This window comes from Etheostoma spectabile, chromosome 4 (assembly GCF_008692095.1).
Source record: "Etheostoma spectabile isolate EspeVRDwgs_2016 chromosome 4, UIUC_Espe_1.0, whole genome shotgun sequence".
In the NCBI taxonomy this organism is placed as follows: Eukaryota; Metazoa; Chordata; class Actinopteri; order Perciformes; family Percidae; genus Etheostoma; species Etheostoma spectabile.
In genome coordinates this window covers 23,584,688-23,604,672 of record NC_045736.1, presented here as the reverse complement: position 1 = coordinate 23,604,672, position 19,985 = coordinate 23,584,688, and the positions used below count along the sequence as shown (strand labels likewise).

General features: G+C 40.6%; 2 protein-coding genes across 10 annotated transcripts in view; one reads left to right on the top strand and one right to left on the bottom strand.

The window, feature by feature from the left end:
- The window catches only part of tacc1 (transforming, acidic coiled-coil containing protein 1), a 32,102-nt gene that overhangs the window by 5,666 nt on the left and 6,451 nt on the right, over window positions 1–19,985 (bottom strand). For 2 of the 5 annotated variants that reach the window (XM_032512720.1, XM_032512719.1), the window contains exons 2-7: window positions 6,413–6,522; window positions 2,770–4,150; window positions 2,249–2,290; window positions 1,876–1,939; window positions 1,042–1,231; window positions 225–289 (exon numbers count right to left, since the gene is read on the bottom strand). In XM_032512720.1, the coding sequence (XP_032368611.1) occupies window positions 225–289; window positions 1,042–1,231; window positions 1,876–1,939; window positions 2,249–2,290; window positions 2,770–4,130 (1,722 nt within the window). In that variant the 5' untranslated portion in view covers window positions 4,131–4,150; window positions 6,413–6,522. Of the gene's footprint in view, window positions 1–224; window positions 290–1,041; window positions 1,232–1,875; window positions 1,940–2,248; window positions 2,291–2,769; window positions 4,151–6,412; window positions 6,523–7,936; window positions 8,606–13,671; window positions 13,758–19,985 lie in introns of those variants that run through there. The other 3 variants (XM_032512718.1, XM_032512714.1, XM_032512717.1) reach the window with 3 other exon arrangements.
- On the top strand, window positions 13,699–19,406 carry aggf1 (angiogenic factor with G patch and FHA domains 1). Of its 5 annotated transcripts, none has more exons than XM_032512733.1 (16): window positions 13,699–13,804; window positions 13,905–13,966; window positions 14,270–14,463; window positions 14,644–14,743; window positions 14,839–15,023; window positions 15,263–15,394; window positions 15,527–15,727; window positions 16,594–17,050; window positions 17,287–17,395; window positions 17,556–17,607; window positions 17,708–17,809; window positions 17,898–18,066; window positions 18,270–18,349; window positions 18,438–18,565; window positions 18,658–18,757; window positions 18,867–19,121. In XM_032512733.1, the coding sequence occupies exons 3-16, from the start codon at window positions 14,278–14,280 to the stop codon at window positions 19,119–19,121; spliced, it is 2,256 nt and encodes a 751-aa protein (XP_032368624.1). In that variant the 5' UTR covers window positions 13,699–13,804; window positions 13,905–13,966; window positions 14,270–14,277. The 5 variants fall into 5 exon arrangements, with proteins under 5 accessions (XP_032368624.1, XP_032368623.1, XP_032368625.1 ...); XM_032512732.1 differs by having other exon boundaries at window positions 13,714–13,813; XM_032512734.1 differs by lacking the exon at window positions 16,594–17,050 and adding an exon at window positions 15,918–15,987 and having other exon boundaries at window positions 13,760–13,966.

The following is a 19,985-nucleotide window of genomic DNA, read 5'->3' as shown; positions in this document are numbered from 1 at the left end:
GTTTAACAGTATTAGTCTTTGTTTTTGGGATAGAAAAGTTACCTCTTGTGGCATAAGAAAGCAACACATTCCTAGTATGAAAAAAATAGAAAATAAGGACTCAAATAATGGCTAATAAGTATCTCCTTCCCAATTGAAATAAAGAATAATTGGTGTAAAAAAAGCAGGTCATGTTTAACTAGTCATACTACTCCTTCCCTGTGGTTCCTGTAGAGTCTACTTACTATATCATCTTTCAGACTGCAGGTGTCCTCCTCCTCCAGGTGATCTGTAATCTTAGTCTCAGGACCTTTAGGGAAAAAAACACTTACTTCAATGACAAATGACAACTATTAATTGTACTAATTGTCATGATTTAAGTTTTGAAGTTGAGTAAAGAATATGTGCACTATTTGTTGAGTTTTCGTCATCTTGTTTCCTTAGTAAAAAGACGTGTACCACTGACATAGACTTTAATGCAAAACTGTGGGAAGCATTTGGTCCCCAGTGTAAGATTTATAACTTTCTTATATCCAGGACAGGGTTTTGCTGAGCATGCATGCTCCATTTTATTCCTTCGTACAGTTTGACACATTCTTGGGGCTCTGCAGTCTATAGTCTAATACTCCAACAGTAGTTGCAGAGAAAATTATGTAACTGAATCCCTCTTCTTGTTCACAAGCTTGCAATTCATCCTGGTGTTGGAACTGGCGCCTCTCTGGGCATACCTCTTTAACTCCAAACCTCATGAATACACTGACATTTCATGCCGCATGTCCTATAAAATACTACTAACTTAAATACATCACAAGGTAATTCAGAAGGTCGGGTGGAATAAAAGAGACAATATATTATGACTATCTAAAGAATTATTTAGTCTACTGGGGCTGTTTGTTTCACATAATAAAAATGTGCATTGCTTTGTGAACATTTAGTCAGTTACACTAAAATTTGACTTTAAGGGAAAAAAGTGTAATTTTTATCATTGTCAAAAAGTCTCTTATTGCACTATTTGCTGTAAAATCTTATTTTACACATAACGAAAGGGGGTTCCAAACATACCATCCATAACAGATATATCATTGATTAGCGGGTTTTTTGCAGGTGCTTTATTGCATTCGGGTTCTCCTCTCTCGTCCTGGCTGTCTGCTGTCTGGCCCATAATGCCAGTGGAGGCAAGCTTTTCCTCATCAGTGGCGTGATGAACTCGCTTAGTGATCTCTGGGGTCTGAGCCACCACCTCATCCTCCTCCTGGAGACAAGGAGAAAAATAAAATCCACCTTTTAATGTGATTTATTTTAGACAAATCAAATATTAAATATAACTATATAAAAACACATGACAGGAAGAAAAGCATTTAGTTAGCAGCTTTTATAAAAACTTTTCCACGTATACATACTATTGTAGATTGCAAAATTTCATAAACAAATGTGGATACAGTACATTACTTAGAACATACACAAGTGTCACTTATCACAATCCCAAAGAGCCATGAATATATTCCAACTGCAGTGGGGTAACATTGGTGGACCTTGAAAAAAATGGTGTTACAATGTGTTATCTAAGAGACTCTGGTGTTGCACAATATCTTTAGGCTATCTCCTAAGGAAGGAGGAGGTAATACCATTAAGGGCACATGGGAGCAGAGGACTAATATTTGACTTCAGCGTGATAAGTCACATATCTGTCACCATGCCAAGCAGGCACTGCAGAGCTGGAGTCACTGCTGATGCTTCTGTTAGCTTGTATCATAGTGTGTGTGTGTGTGTGTGTGTGTGTGTGAAGAGGTGAGGCTGAGGGGTTGGACAGCTGCAGAATAATGGACATTGCAGTGTCACTACGGTAAGGTTTCACGTTTCAGCTGACAAAACATCACACAGAAAAACACACATTACCTGATTGCACACATCAAGAACCAAGGACTGGCTCTCATCATATTTCTGAACCTTACAAGAATTCCTACAAAACAAGCACATGACAACGACACAAGTGTCAGAATACATAGATCCAAAAATAGTGGTCTTTCAAAAGTTTAATTCCTCTTTCTCCTGTTTTTACAACCATAGAGCGGCAAGCATTTCTGGAGGGATCACAAGACGGGCCAAATTAACTTGATGACGTATGGCCTTGTAAGTTGAGGTGAAACTAAGGATTATTTCCCTCACATGCTCCTTCAACAATCAGTTTTGGCACAGCACACGCCAAAATGAGAGTATAATGAGAAGCCAGCATGCATGAAAGAGAGTGTTGATAGTTGAGAGTACTTACAACAGAAAACAGAGAAACTTGACTTGTTCAGATGTCCTGGGGCTAATAGAAGTGGACGATAGCAGAGGTTTGGGGTTGCGTAACAGACAAGAGGAGGAAGGATGGAGGATGAAAGGGATATTGATAAAGGGAATGTAGAACAGATTAGGGAAAAGAGACAAGGAATAGTGTGTGAGTGACTTAAGGCATTCAGCTTAGCATGTTAGATAGTTTGAGCATAAAAACAAGATGCCGACAGACCTGGAAAAGCTCAAATTAGTCCAAAGCACTGCAGCTATAAGCACTTTTAAGAGCCTATATATAACCTGTTTGGAAACTGCATCAATGACCAGTATGCAGTGTTAGTGTTTGGCATGTGTTCAAAGCAAACATATCCAGCCAAAGAAAAAGCAAGCTCAGTAGAGTGGATCTAAACCTAACATGATAAATATAAAAATAAAAATCTGAATGTTTATTATCAATAATGTTACAATCTCAAATCTGCAAACTCCTGGGGATAGAACATTTTGCTGGAGACTTACATGATTGTCCTCTCTTTGCTTTTCTTGGGAATCTGTCTCACTTTCTTCTCTCCCGCTGGTTGCCCTGCTTTCTGTTTGCCTCCATCTTTCACTTTTGTCTCTGGCTGAGGGGCGCTTCTGGACGTGTCCTCTGTGCTCATAGTTTTGGAGGGTTTAAAAGGGTCCACGGATTCATCAAAACTGTCTGGAGTGAAACTGTAGGAGCTTTTAGGGTGTATTGGAGAGCTGCTCACCGTGCTACTGCTACCAAACGGATTGAAGTTTGGGTCATCCCACTGACTGGGATCAAAGTTATATGTTCCCGATTTAGAAATAGGAATATCGTCAAGGTTAAGAGCTGCAGTAGAGTCTGAAACTGGCAAAGCAGTTTCTGGAAAAGGATCTGAAACTGGTTCTGACACAAGTTGAAAAACTGGTTCTGATGCTGGTTGAGAATCTGATTCTGATACTGTGGGTTCTGGTGCTGGTTGGCAGGAAGCTCCTGATCCTTTGGCCTTCTGCTTTTTAGCTGCAAGTTTGCTGATTGTCTTTTTACCACCTAATTTCCTCGGAGGTGGCTTGCTGACTGTCCCCTCGTCCAGACCAAACTCCAGCAACACAGACGTCGACTTTGACGATGATTCCATTATCTCTGCTTCGGCTGGAGCTGCTGAGCTGGCCTCACACACAGGCAAGGAGCTACCGAGTGGCTCGAGTCTGGGGAAAGAGCTTGAACCGAATGGTGGGGGAGAGTTTTGGATTTTGGATCCGCCGCAGGTGAAGGGGTTAAAGCTGTCATCCAGCTGGTCAGGGTCAAATTTGTAAGTGGCCTTGGGAAGAGGAAGCTCTTCTTCCTCGTTTGTGTGTGCAAGCTCGTTCGGCGAGGCCTTCACCTTCAGGGATGGAGGCTTGGACCTGCTGGTTTTACTCTTTTTAGTAGGCTCTGTCTGGTCAAGGCCATTGCACTGTGGTTCTGGTTCAACAAGAGGTTTCTGCTCAGTGGGCTCTGGAGCTAGTCTGGCTTCAGGATCACTGCGCTGAACTGAGTCTGGTTCTGGGGTTGGAGCAGAAACAGGAACAGGAACAGGAGCGGGAGCTGGAGCCACTTCCGGGACAGGATCTGCCACTAGGACAGGGACTAGGACTTGGGATGGCTCAGAGGATGGCGTTGTGAATTTAGCCACTTCAGGCCCTTCCTTCACTGAGGATGGAGCAGGAGCAGGCACAGAGCCCAAGTCTTCTGGAAGATTCTGTGTTTGTTCTTTTTCCAGGTTCTGGATGTTTACTTCCAGTGGGCTACCCATGGGGACCGCAGGCTCATCCTGACCCATGTTGTGGCCGAGCAAAATATCTTGATCCCAAACTGGAGCAGTCACTATCATGTGCTCCTCCAAATCCACATCTGAAGAAAAAACACCAGAATTAACAAAAATAACAATAATTTAAATATTTAAATTTAAATATGCATATGCACACTCCTTCCCTATGATAATATCTCCAATCAAATCTAAACTCAGATGTAGCTGACATTTGATTGGTTCCTAGCCAGCCAACTGTTCCAGTTGCTACTGTTGCCATGGTGATGTCTTTCTATGAGGCCCATGACATTTAAACCAAGTAGTGCATTGGAAAATAGAAAGAAAGACAAAAAATGAGAGCTTTGATGTATTTTGTGTTGTGATGAGGAGAACAGGTAAAATGGCTGCTATGAAGTAATTATTGCCCCCAGGGACTCTTTGACACATCAACATATCTTAGTATGCCCGTCATACTTGCCATATTCATGTAATATTATGTTGCTAGGAGACTAGCGGAACCTGTTTTGTTTCTACCTACTTCCACTCACATTAATATGTCGCCAGCATGTCATTTTCAAAGTATTCCTGCAGACCAACATGCCCATCCAAACATATCCTCGTTCATATCCACATGCATAATCAATAGAGAAATTATAAGACTCCCTTTTGGTTCTGTCATACTGTTTATAAAGGCAGAACATGTCACATGTCAATCTGTCAATCTCACTCTGCTGATGTGTCTGCAATAATACGCAAAACATGGTGTTGAATTTAATGATGAGAAAATGAATTATTTTGCATTTGTTTACCATTTTGTCATGATATACTTAATTGATTTTAGTATGTGTAAATGTATGTAGTATGTGTGGAATGATGGCACAGTGGATATGACACGTGCCCTTCCCACTGTGATACATCAACCAGTGTGTGCCTGAGCAAGACACTTCTGACGACCTCATATAGTAATTGTAAGTCACTTTAGATAAAAAGCCTCAGCTAAATGACATGTAATGTAAAAAGTACTATCTCCCTGTGCATAGTAGTTGGTTTCAAACACATCTATTTGATTCATATGATTATCACTGAATTTAAAACGTTTCTAAAACCAAGTCATTGCTAAATAGTAGTGAAATAATTGTATAGATATAATATTATAATAAATTGTCAAATGTCAGTTTATCGTGCATTTCACCACAGATGGATACGTCCATCCAGGAAACATACACAGCAAGCCTCACATATGCATCTGTTAATGTGATCAAGTTAATAAATGGTGCATTTTTGGCTTTGACAAAGTCTTCGACTATCTATTAAATATTTATAAACTGTCATCATGTACAGTCTGATGGTGAGGTAATAACGGACAAACACAGCCAGCTTGTTTGCATTCAAAGATTTTCTTTCTTGCTTGGAGTTTCTAGAGGCACTTTAACTTCCTGATTCGCAGCTGCAGGAAGGGATGTTTGTGGTTGAAACAAAAGTGAACTCCCTCCACGCATGGTCTCCTCAAAACCTCCTTAAAAAGCGAGATGGTTTCAGCCTGATAACAAGCTTTGTTTAGTCACTCCCCTCATTGTGACCTTTATCAGTTTCCAAAGGGGGCGAACCAAAGCTTTTGTTGAACCTGTTGAATTCCAGAGCAAGGGCCATTCTCACACTCTGCTATAGGCTCCTCCTCTCAGTGATACAAATGACAATGACAGTGGTTCCGCCATCAATACACCCAAAACCCACCCAAAACTCAGTCTGCATACCAGCTTACCTACCAAGCATGAAGGACATGCTTCACTGCTTAGTATTAGTAACCTTAGATACCTGTAATAACACACATTTGTATAATGGCACTAATAGTTTAAAAAGGAAAGATTTAAAGCTAAAATGCAGTAGGTAGGTACATGCCTGAAATAGTCAAATTGCATATGTATCCAATTACTCTGTTGTGATGAACTTGATAGACACAGTTCACACACAGTAATGAACTTACATGTTTGTCAAAAATGTGCTACTTAAATTGATTATGTTATTATAGAAAGATGATTTAGTTATTGCATTTTAGAAACATTTTTTCTTTTGTTGACTAAAAGACAAACACATGCACACATGTGATGTCTGAACATTTAGAGCAACAATAAAAAGAAGACTATTGTTTCCATGGCAACTTCAAGGAAGGGACACTGTGTCTTTAATATGTGCCGTGTACATGAAAAATACTTATTTCTTCTGATCCGTTTAATATTTGTAACGTTAATGAGAACATTCAGCTATCCCAAGATGTCACTGATGTGTGTTTACTTGAACAGTATGCCGATTCTACCTCTCCTTATTTTTCTCTCTCTCTCATGCTATTTGCTCAGCAGTGGCCTCACCTGTTTTGTCTGCATCAGTGTTGTTGTTCTCCAGCTCCCTTGGGATGGTTAGGGGTGCGTGGACAGGAGTTGCTGCTTCAGGAGTGCCAAAATGACCCTCTGAGTCAGAGCTGTGGAAGCCAGAGAGAGAGAGAGAGAGAGAGAGCATGAACTTGACCAAACAGTCAAAACATGAGAACGCAGGAGGACAGAAACATCCTTATATAACTGAGGAGTAGTGATCACATTAAAAATACTGGAACTATGTACTCAAAAAGCAAAAGTCTTAATCAGCACTGCGAAAGATGACTTGCATTAACAGACCTGCACTAACTGCATTAAAATGTGCAAGAACAAATGCTTTGCAATTCTTTATTTCCATTCTATATGCGTGACCCCTCATCACAGCATGTAGCAGTTCAACCAAAGCGTGATGTTACCTACTAAGATTTGTATCCTAGGTATAAAATGTGAATGCAGTTTTAGATACAAATCGGAAGTGTACTGAATATAACCAAATCCACATCTTGATATTTCTAGTACTATGTACCATATGCAATGAGCACTTTGATGTACCTTTACAAGTCTCAACTGTCTAAAATCCATATATATTACACCTTAAGGCCAATTAATGATTCTGTGTTGAATCTACCAATTTACTCTCTCTTCTGATGTTGTATTGTACTTTGGCAACACAGTTGCCACTATTTGATTCTTGCCAGTAATGGAGAGAAATAAAAAGAAAAAGTAAAAGATAGAGAGAAAGAGGAAATAGGCCATCACACTCTTTCCTTTCATATGTTTAGCACTATACACTGTGAAGTATATATTTTAAAATGAGATGCTAACATTGCAACTGAATACAGTTTGCAATACACTTTACATGGTCCCTTTTCAACACTGACTTGTGATTTTAACATTGTAGAGCAGCAACATTCAAATTTGATCTGATCACTTCAGGAAGCCACAACACAGTGTAGTTAGATAGTGAGTGATAACTGTTGGGAGAGTAAACAAATATAGATTCAGGCATTGAAGGTTGAGTGGTGATACATTGTCTGGTTACTAAAATGTGCCAATGGCCAAGATATTACATCATCAAAGCAGATACAAGGAACAGAGACAACAGGGCCATGATGCCTTGAGCATGTGTCATGTTTGTGAGCAATGTTTACATCTTTAAACTACATCGTACCTGGCTGCGTTGGAGTGTGTGCTACTTTTATGAGGCCACTGAAATGAGGATGTGCTGTCAGTAAGAAAAACATTCTGTTCAAACCCTGTGACAGCCTAATCCACAGCCACACCAGAAATGTGCCAGTGCTCAGCGCCGCACAACAACATAACACATTTGCCATTTCTTTATGTAAACAAAAAATGCAGATAAGCCAACAGATGTGTTTTTCCTAACCTTCATAATATTAGACAAACACACACACACACACACACACAGTTGGACACACACATGAACACCAATGCCCCATCCTCTAGTCCAGCCAGTGTAAATCATAGTGTCATAACCTCAGGCTCCAGCACAACACTTGCCTGCAGCTTTGAGATCTCTCCTCCTCCTCTTCCTCTCCTTGTTCTCCACGTTGCTCTCTCTCCTCGCTGGCCTCTTGCCCCTCTTCATCCTCCTCTCCCTCCTCTCCCCCTCGCACCGCCGTCCACGTCCATTTGGCCCATGACACAGGTGACAGCCAAGACATCACTTCTCTTTCCACAGGTTTTCTTCCAACCCTTTTCAACTCAAAGACTCACTGGACTGGTTTCCAGAGCCTGACTGATCCTTTTCTGTGTGTTTCTTCCTCAAATTTCCACCCTGCCAAATGCTCTCACATCTTTCCACAGAGCCTCTCTCTTCACATGAGTTCCCAGGTTCCCATGAAAGGGAGGAAACATTTCTCTTCCACTCTTCTATTTGTGCGTTCTTCGTCTTAAAATCACTAAGACTTCAGCTGCTTTCTATTATCTTCTCTTTTCTTTTTCCCCAGTCACGTTCCCTCTCCGTCTGTGGCAGCACATCACAGCTCTGATCAGCTGGGTTTCAAAATGCTGTTCTGGCTCTCTCCCTTGCTGAACACCCCCTCCCAACTGCTCCCCTCCACCTCGGGTCAGTCCACTTACAAAAAACACAGGGAGACAGGAAGCTCAAAGCTCTAAAAATGAATGCAGCTTCTTGTTACTCAACTAACTGAGTTCCCCTGTGGCTGGAAAATGGTATGATCCTGTCAGGCTGCTCTTCCACTCTGAAGCAGAAAGAGGGAGTCAGAAAACAAACAGAAGGTGGAGGAGGAGGAGCTGGACTGTTGGGGCTCCACATTTTATAGCCCAGAGAGAGGTTAGGAATGTGAGGCTTGATCTTTAAGCCTTCTTTGCTCCCCCAGGCTGTTAACAGTTAACAGTTTCTGCAATCCAGTGGCAGGCATGCATGCAGGGGAACCAGTTTTATGGCATAGCCCCGGGAGATCTACCTGGCTGGATTCAATTTGTCTGCGGTAACACTGAACAGACAGGGAATCACCTCCTTTAATGCACTCATTAAGGGATGCTAAAAACCCATTGTTGCATCTGACACAGGTACATATTGTTGAATGTTCAAGGAAATGAAAGCATGACATCACTCAGGATGTTTGTCTGAAATACCTCGGCAGCCTAAGAGACTGTTGTCTAAAATAGCTGATGCCGCTAAAAAGGTCAAAGTCAATCATTAGTACGAACTGAGGACTCTGTGTAGACCAAGAAACCCTTGACATACCAAAGGTAGAAACACTAAATCAGAAACACTCTTGCAAATGATCTATTTCCAACAGCTGATGTTGGTGATTGTGCTATTTCATTTTTTCTTGATCATAGCTCTCCATTTGATCCCATCAATAGTGCAATTTTGTTGTATCACCTTGAAAAATGGGTCGGAATCTGGTTTTAAGTGTACTTGTCAAATATAACTTTTTCATCACGTGTTGGTGATGCCTGGTCTTCAGTGGGACCTCCGACCACTGGTGCTCCCCAGGGCTCCATCCTTGACCCCCTGTTGTCTACATACTTGCTCCCACTAGTACATGTTATCTGCAAACACAACATTCATTATCATTGTTATATGAAACTCAGATTTTTGTTCCAAACCAGTGGAGGCCACCTATGTCTACGTATTTGCTATCAGAAACCAAGTGCTAGGTGTTCCAAAACTTCCTCCAGTGGAATGAAACATAATCAGAAATAATTGTATTTAGTCCTCCAAATCCAATGCCGTCTCTAAAGAACTACTTAGCTCCCTGTGTGCAATTCTTAAACGTGCAGCTGAAACTGATCTTGAGAAGGTCATACGTGCATTAATATCACTGCGTCTTGATTATTGTAATTGACTGGTTAGTACAAAACGCAGCTGATCGGCTTTTAACAAATTCAGAAGACAAGATCACATTAGCCCTTTTCTGGCCTCCCTTCACTGCTAACCAAACTATAACAGTGATGTAAGACTTTAGTGATCACGTTTAAAGCACTTCATGAGCTGGCTCCCAGTTCTACTGCTGAATTGCTGCTCCCCTATGAGCCAGGGCGTAGCCTCAGATCCTCAGGCAGGGTTCTGCTGGCTGTTGCTAAAAAGAATAGGTGACCAGGCTTTTGCGGTCAGGGCCACTCGACTTCAGAACTTCCTGTCTGAGGATCTGGGGCTTGGAGAAGCAGTAACATATTTCAAATCACTTCTTAAAAGTAAAAAAAAAAGCATTTTGTTAATGTCACTTTTGTTCTAATATGTTCCATTTGTTTATTTCACACATTTTATCTTATTATTTGGTTGTGGTTAATTGTGTTGTAGTGAATTGTTTTATTTAGATTTTTTCATGTAAAGTAACTCTGTTTTGAAAAGTGGTTATAAATAAAGTTTATTATTATTATTATTATTATTATTATTATTATTATTATTATAGTTGATTCATATTTGAACAAATGCCAATTAGCAGCAGTTATCAGCTAAAAAGTATAACAATCACTATTTTGAAATGTGAGGTTTTTTTTTAAAGCAGAATGAAACACACATCAGAGCTTCAATGTAGCCTCAGCTTCTGTGATTTTTATAAGAACACCTGTATGGTATATTATTTTTTGGTTTTGTGAGCCTTGTCATGTAACGTTCAAAGCGTCCTCTGTGTATTTTTTTCTAATACTGTACTCCCACTCCAGAAACTCCTCCGAGGTTTGGTTTGGCTACGCAGCAGCTAAACTCCTCCCAAATTCCAATGGAGGAGCAGGCTCAGAGTTTCCACATTGGACCAGAAAGGGTGCAGTTTGTCCTCTGCCCACTTATTTACTGTCTGGGTCTGGCGGGACTTGAGGCTGGGGTGAATTTAGGTGGATCCCTGCTTGCATTGATCATGTGCAAGTTTTAGTTATGGGGTAGCACAGAAAGATTATCACAAGAGCATGAGGAGCAGTGTGTGCCTTTATTCTGGGTTTGGTATCCCCATCTTGTCTGTAAAATGCTCGCAAAAGCACCATGCTGTCCTGTTTAAGTCACTGAGCCACAGTGGAGCGCCTCAGTAGATCAAGCTTAAAAGATACTGTCTTCCCACACGTTACGGGTATTAATCTTTGTCAATAATCCCTGATAATCACGTAGGTCATGTTTGATTAAAATAGTGTTTCTGCATCTTTCAAGGTTATTATTATTATTATTATTATATATTTTATTTTACATTGAATTCATATTTGTAAGTTGGAAAAGCATTAAGCTCTTTGTTTCCATGTATTCTCTGTTTATTCTAAATGGTAAGGGGCCATTGAAAACTCTAGTAGTAGTAGTAGTAGTAGTAGTAGTAGTAGTAACAGTCAGGGATAAGTAAAAAAGGTTCCTATTACCACCCTAAAATACCTCCTAACTATTCATTGGCAGTTATTTTTGTGGAAAAACCTAAAACACCCAAAACAAACTGAGCTGAGCACCACACTCTTTTCTACTCCTCCAAACAAATCATACTCACAGATGACAGCCCCTATTTTCTAGTCTAGAAAATGGCGTCAGTAAACATCAGCAGGTAGCATGAGGCAGCTGTATGTATCTCCAGATAAAATACCACCCCATTCTATCACCAGAGGTTCTGCAAAAGAAGTCTGACGTGCCACCAAAATCCAAACACAACTCAAAAGAGCTCAGATTTCAAACAGTGGGAGGAACCCCATTTTTGAGAAAACAGAAAGTCACTAAAAGTAGAAGGAAAACAACTCTGACCTTCCAAAATAAGTTTTTCTTCAGTGAACACAACTCAAGTTCTGCTTGTCTCTGTATGTGACTAATAACACATTTATGTTTAGTCATCATATCAAGCTTAACATCCAGAAACAATATTTTTCTGACAAAGCTGCCCTGTAACTTCACAGCTCAAGTGTCTGAAAGAATGCAGAGATAACATTTCATATAAGCACACAGTATCTACAATATCATACTTTAAATACACTCTCGCCATAAATAGAGACTGTGTTTCATTTTTACAATAGTAAAAAATAGTGGAGCCACATCATTATACAACAGCCCCTCCTTTGGAGCCTGAAATAAGTGTGGACACAAGGAAGGAAGTGAACAAAATGTGAATAGAAGAATAGATATGTGTGTGTTTGAGGAACTAAGGAGGGGGAGGAAGGACAAGTGGAGCAAGGGCAATGACAGAGATGGTGTTTAAAAATATTAGTTAGTTAGCATACAGTAGTCCTGAATGTGGCCTTATCACAAAGAGGCAAACTAAATGGGAGATTATCATTCATCAACTAGAAGCTAGGTACTAGCCATATGTTCTAAGAGCTGAAAACATTTTGTTTTGACTTTAAGTTTTGACCACATCCTGCCAGAGATGAGCAACTAACACATACTTTCCTTCAGTTTCACTCGGAGCTGTCAAATAGCAGAAACAGTGTGTTGAAGGGACATCTAGTGGTGAAAGTATTGTGACAATTGGACAGTGCACCTCAATAAGAAAAAAACATTGCATAGCAACAAACATAATATATTTATACTTAGTTAACAAAGTTCATACCCAAACCTATTATGTGACACACCTAATACTACAAACTCCAATTAATGCACATTACAAGTACAGAGGTCCATTCATTTCTATATAACTTAGCCTGCAGACTTCATTCATAATGCCCACTAGTGTACACTGATCAACTGTAAAAAACGTTTTTATAATGATATGTCCATTACTTTTGTTATAAGATGTAGGCTATTTAAGCCTTTGAAGCGCAATTCACTTCCACTCAGTATTGCACTGTCCCTCCATGTCCACCATTAACAAATATGTTCCCTTCCTAACCTCTTAGCAGGCCAGATTTGCAGTGTGTTAATTTAATTTAACTCATTGATTCATGAATATTCAGCATCCCCACATAAAACTGAAATAACGAAGGTTACATTTTAAGGGTCCTCTTCAACACCAACCTTAAAACTTATATCACGTTGGTTGATTTTGGACAATAAATTTTAGTGGTGCAAATTCCCAAACAAGCTTTCAATTAAATTTGGCTACCACAAACTATTTAACCCACAGGAAGCCTGAAGCTTTTGGGGCCCCTGGTGTTCTGATGCCCTGGGGCAGTTGCTTTGCCTGGATGGTAAATCTCTTTTGCATTTATAATTAGCAATTCTTATACTGTACAATATTCTTGCACATTCACTGAGACACTGAGCGTCCTCATAACAAGAACTTCTAAAATCGAAACCATTTTGAAATCAGAGGATTTTTAATGTTCAGAAAGCTGCACTAAAATCAAGCTAATCAGCATGTCAGGATTCATCATAGATCATAGAATTTTTGTGCTTAGTTAGCTAGTGGCATCTGTTTTATAGCGGCAGCTGAAGGATCATTAGTGCAATCTACAATAAATATAAAGGATTGGACAATTGTGAAAAGTGAGTGTAGGTTGTATGCTGTTGTCTGACACTTACCGGCTCCGTAGTAAAATATGTTGCCGTAAAGACCATAAATAAGAAAGGGACGTTAAGATCAGTCATTTTTACCAGGAGCTGCATATAAAGGGGTTTAAACCATGGCTGTATTAACCATGGATAGATTTAAATATTAAACAATGAAAACAGCTCGTCGATGGGTGGCAGTAAAGTTCTTCTAGATGTGTCAGTTTTAACGAAGAAGTCCGCCAAGCTTCCCCCCCCCCCCTTATTAACATTATTGTGTAAATTTACACATACAACATGTGACAAAACATTAATTATATAACAGTTTGGCATCACGACTTCTTCCTATTATACATCCATGTGCATTTCTCACATTAAAAATACGTTCCTGTCTTCTCTCTCAACAAAGAAGTACGCCAACCCTGAAGAAGAAGTACTTCCGTTGTGACGTATTAGCATGTAGTAAATGGCGGTTGCGAACAGGGTGGACAGTAAACATTACCACGGTTATAACTGTAACGTTAACTGTCTAATTATCATCAAAACATGTACTCGAGTGTGTCGGAAATACAGGGTAGTTACAAAATGTTTATGTTCAACTTTCAGGTCGGTTCACGTGTCGTGCTGACTGGGAATTCACTGCCAAAGAGACGGAAGCGACGCAAACGGTAAGAAGTGAACTTACAGACAGAGCTAACGTTAGGTACAACGTTAGCTAGCTCGGTACAGTTCGCTAAAGTTAACATCTGTGAGCTCATTCAGCCGCAGTGCTGGGTTGAACAATGTATACTAAGAGTATGCTAACGCTATGCCAACTGTGCTGTCTAACGTTACTGTCTTTATTGAAATAACTAACCAGAAACAGATAAGCTAGCAAGCTAACGCTAGATGTAAATATAGCTAATATTCTGAGGCAGCTTTCCTAACGTTGTAACGTTACAAGTTTCAAGGTTGAATGTTCTCGTCTTCAGTTCAGCTAATGGAGAATGAAGATGGAGAAAGGGACACAGAGTCTGAAGAGGCTGAACTCCGTCTGAAAGTAGAGTCGTTGAAGCAGGAGCTCTACGAGTGCAGAGCCGAGCTGACCAAGTTACAGAAACAACTGAACCAGTCCGAAAGACTGCAGAGGAGCACAGAGAGCTACAACGAAGACCTGAGGAAACAAGTCAGTGCATATAGTAACACTTACAGAAATGACAATTATGACCTGGTATCTTTTTTCGGCGATGTGGAAGGAATGAAATCAGTCAGAGTTTGTGAATCATTGCAGTTCTATGATCACGTTATTACGAGAGGTGTTCTAATAACACCTGACAATTGAATGTATCAAAATGTATTTTTTCAGGTTGACCGTTTGAGTGCAGAGATTCATGACCGGAAGAAGAAAGATAAAGACAGAGTCGACAGTGAAACTCAGACAGAAGAAAATGTATGGACAGAAACTGGTGTGTTTAATTTGTATTTACATTAAATAAATACATACAATGATAATATCTGCTTGTTAGAAAGCAAGTAAACTGTTTTACTCTTTGCTCTCCAGAGTATTACAACTACTACTATGGAGGCTACTCTCAGAACCCAGAGGCTTCAGACACTACGGACGGCCTGAACACAGTAGCAGCAGTGGTAGCAGCTGATGGCAGCGAGGCTGCAGAGGTTTCAGAACCGAATGAAGCTGCTGGTGCTAACCCGCCCACAGACGACAGTGTTGCAGTCCCAACAGCGGTTTGTTATACTAAGAAGTTCCTTAAGCAGAAGCAATTGCAAATATGTCTTTTTACACCATGAATGACTAAAAACATTATCAGAATTGTAATTGATGGTTCAATGTCTAATTGATTCATCGGCCAATTGTTCAACACTAATCCCCAAATACTGAAATAAGGAGATGTTGATAAGAGTGTATAAATTGAATTAATAAATGAGTTTATATTATGCCTAATGAATGACATCATGACTTTCAGGAGGGTGATGGAGGATCCATAGCTGATATGTTGAGGGCCACTGCTGAAGAGGCAATGACACAGACTGGGTTTGTCTTCGATGAGACTACTGGGATGTACTATGACCACAGCACAAGCTTCTACTATGACTCGGTTTGTCAAACACCCTTTTTAAGTACAATTGAGGGCTAAAATAAAAAAAATATTTTAGTGGCAATTTAGCCCCCCCCCCCTGCCAACAGACATTTTGTACCAGTTACATGTATTTTTTTTCTTCTTTCGCAGGCCAGTCAATTGTACTATGATGCCAACACAGGCATTTACTACTACTATGATGCAGAGAGTGGGCGATACCAATTTCATTCCAGGATTGAGGTGCCTACTGCACAAACTGCTGCAGAGCCTTGTCATGACAAGAGCACTGGTGAAAAGAAGGGCAAAAGGTTGAAGAAAGGGACCAAGAAAATCTCACACCAGGATGATAAGGTATGTAACACTCAGGTTTATTATTGATACCTGCCATGGATTAATTTTATACTTGACAGTGTCTGACAGCTGGCTTTTGACTTTGTAGTTTCCATGTTTCAAAAACTAATGACTTTACAGTATTGGTCTTGGTATGCTTTTTTTGTATACCTTTGAGGCTAGTTGACTAAAAGATTATCATCTGACCTAGGTGCAAGAGGTGACTAACTCATTGGCTAAAATGAAGATTTCTTCTTACTGGAATACTGCTTCCCACAGAGGTACACCTTTAATACCACCAAACAAAGCCATTCAGAAGAATAGGTCAAGCTATTTTTAACCTGGGCCTTTATTTAATAGTCTTGCCATCACAATAGGAGGAGTCAATACTAATAAATCACTTATACAGTTCCAATGAAGCAACTCCTTACAAATATTTGACTGTGATGTGATGGTTCACACGTCTGGTTGGGTCTGTTTCAAGCTCTGGAATAAGTGATTATGTTTTAACACACTCAATAATGTGATGTTCAAACTAGGAAAGTAAAGTTTAAGTGTAAGAATTAAATCATAAAGCATTCAGTCATTTTATATCGTAGGATATCAAACAGTTTGTGTGATCTAACATCTGTTCAAATGGTCATTAGTTACTCTGTCCAGTCAGTGTCATAAACCGAGGATAATATAATATTAAAAAAATAATATTTAGACCACTGAAGTTTTCCCTGGTGGAATTTAAGGGAGGGGTATATTGAATTGTCTTTGAAGACTGAAACCATGTACAAAAACAGTGCCTGGCATGAAACATGGGATCTATAAAGCCAGTTCGCCCCTGTCACTAAACATCGCTGGAGATTGTAATGTCACTGTTGACTGTCTGATGGCAGGAAATCATATTTAATGATGTAAAGCTGGAAGAAGAAGAAATGGACTGGGTCGAAAAGCCATCAACTAAAAGGACCAGAGAATTCCGAAGACTGAAGCGGAAGTCTCGCAGTCCCGAGGTGGCTCACCGTAGAAAAGACTCTTCAGAAAATAGAGAGGTTATCGACAAATCTTTGTCAAAGAGGAAGAAGCAGAAAAACGGTTCTCACAATGATGATAAGGATGATAAGGACAAAGGTAGATCAAGGAAGAAAAGGAAGAAATCCAAGTCAAAAAAGCGGAAGAAGAAAAAGAGCCCGGTTCGTAACAATGACTCCGAGGGGAACAGCGAACCGGAAGAGGGTGAGATTACAGAGTCGGAAAGAGAGGAGTGGGGGTCCACTCCCTCGTTCTCATCATCTTCTAGCTCCAGCTCCAAGGAAAGCCCAGAGTCAGAAATGGAGACTCAGAGTCATGAAGGTGAGAGGTAAAACAAGCCAAACTCAGAGCTTGTTCAGGGCACAAGATTTTGTAAAGCATTTTAAATCACCATGTTGCTAATATGTGCTATAGAAAGAAAGACAAACAGTTAGCTCTTATGTAAATTTGTTACATCTGGTAGGAACTTGGCAGCTAGTTAGAGCATCACCTGTCACTGTACCATTCTGAGGTTGCCGTGTTCCCATGACAATGCAGTGGGTTTATTTTTCTTGCAGTCACAGACATTTGGCCACCCTGTGTAAGAGTGACAGTGGTCAGATCTCCAGTACTGCAGGTGGGCACTCTGTTCATCATCACAGCTGACTCTCGAGCCACCGTTGGCAGGTTAGTGCTAATTTCTCTCTTGTCATGTGGCAGCATGAGTTCCTTATCAGTAAAAGCCTTCATACTTTCATACCAAGCGAGTATGTGGAAAATACGTGAAAATATGAGGAACGGATCTCTCAGCCAGTCATAAAGTCACCCTGCTATCTTTCTGTTTCAGAGAGAAAGATATGGACCATGCAATCCGAATACCAGAAATGGGAGTCAGCAAGGTACCCCTCTCCACTTTGATATTTGTCCAGGTTTTTTAAATTTATTTTCATATTGCAAGGTTATGTGATGTTTCTAACTGTGAACTGTATTTGGTTTTAGTTCCATGCAGAGGTGTACTTTGACCAGGATCAGCAGAGCTACATGCTGGTGGACCAGGGAAGCCAGAATGGAACAGTCATAAATGGCAACAGGATCTTGCAGGTCAACATTATGTCTGTTCATTGCCTCCAAATAAAATAGTTAAACTTCAACTCCGCAATGACGTTATCAATGCATCTTTTTTCTGCAGCCTAAAACCAAATGTGAGCCACATGCGCTGACGCACGGTGATGAGGTGAAGATGGGAGAGACCGTGCTGTCCTTCCATATCCACTCGGGCACTGATACCTGCGATGGCTGTGAGCCTGGTCAGGTGATGGCTCACCTCAGCAAGCACAGGAGGGAGGAGATTGCTACAGGTAAGCCACGTCACGAAAACACATCCACAGAAAAACATTTTGTTGTTGCGTGATACAACAGTGGTATACTGAGCCACTCAAACAAAGGCTCACTGTGAGATTGCATTTGCTAGTTGTGATTGTTTACCACATCCTGTTAGAAGACATAAAAAGAACATTATTTTAGAGCGTAATATTAAGCTTCTCGCTGTATTTTCCCAAAGGCCCTGCTCCCACCAAAGAGGATAAAGAAGCACTGAGACAAAAGGAACTGAAGCAGATGAAGGCTAAATATGGCCTGCAGGTGAGTGCTATCAAGACTAACCGCCACCATTTTTAAGTTTTAAAAACTCTTGATGCAGCCAGTCACCTCTTTGCTTTTCTGTAAATAGAGCAGTGAGTATGAGGAGGCCAAAGCCCTGAGGAACCCCAGATACCAGGACCGAGCAGAGTCTCGACGACAGACAGTGGGCAGCGAGGGTGTTTTCCAACGAGATGACGCACCTGCTTCTGTTCATCAGTAAGTAAATTGTCCCTGACTGTATTTGCTAAAGAAGGAAAGCTATGGATGAAGTGGTAATCATGAATTATGTCTTACTTGTCGTCTTAAAGGGAGATCAGTGAAGTCAATAAAGGACGGAAAATGCTGGAAAAGATGGGCTGGAAGAGAGGAGATGGACTGGGTAAAGAAGGAACTGGAAGAAAAGATCCGGTAAGACAATCCGGGGATGTCCTGTGGGCAGATCCTGTTTGAACTAAAAATGAATTGCAAAGCAACATCATTATTTGATTTTGTTTCTTTCTCATTCCTTTCCCCACAGATTGAACTGAAAATCAGGAAGTCCCATTCAGGTTTGGGGGCTGGTGGCACCATGTCTCTGGACGGCGTCTCTGTGACCAAATCAAAGTCCCAGAAGAACTGGGAGAAAGCGCGCGAGAGATTTGCTGATTCATGCCAGCCTGACATGCTCTCTCCTAAAACGCAGAAGAACAAATCACCCAAAGCCTGGGTCCGAGGAGAAGAGACTGAAACTACAAACACGCAAGCGGTTGTTGATACAGACTGCCAAAGTTAAGAGTGAGAGAGAATCTACTGTGGATTTTAAAGCTGGGAGGTTTGATAGTTATCTCTCTCCTGTCAAAGGAAGTGTGATGTAGTGTCTGTATGTTGACAGAGCTGCCACTGTGCCTCCCAGAACAAAGGGATATGGAAAGGAAAATGAATCGCCTCAAGCAAATATTGACCCAATGAAGCTATATTTCTCACAATGAGATCATGCTATGACAAGACAACTGTGGATCTAATAAGACAACCCTGTAACTGATCATGGTAAACCAGTCACAACTTCTTGGTATAATAGTGCCCCCCCCAGAAAAATGTTGCACATAAAAATGTGAATGTGTTTAAGCTTTTGGTTCAGTTTGATTATTTGCCTGTTATTATCGTCATTGGTGTGTTTGCCCAAAAGCACATGGGCACGCACATCCACATACTTGTGGAAGGCCACTGAGCAAACATGTTTAACCCTTGTGTTGTCCTTTTGGTCAAAGAGACCTTCCTGTATTCAATCTGCTACTGTGGCCTACGAGGTCACAAAGGCATGAAATGAAAAAGGCCCCAGGGACCCGCAAAGCACAATGCCAGGCTAATACAAAATGAAAATAAAATAAACAAGTCCCCGTGACACGAAGGACACCACAGTGTGCCTGTATGTGATCTTATCTGTGGGTTCATTTCGAGGGTGTGTGAATATTTGCATGTGTCTGCAAGTGTAGGCTTGAATAGAGTCCACTCTCACACCAAATGGAAAAAGAATGCAAGTGTAGTTATACGCTCAGTATTGTAGTTTACATCATAGTAGTACATGTTGTATATTCTTGCTGCTACTGCATTACTATAACTGCATACACCTTCACAAATATGAACCAGTAATGTGGGA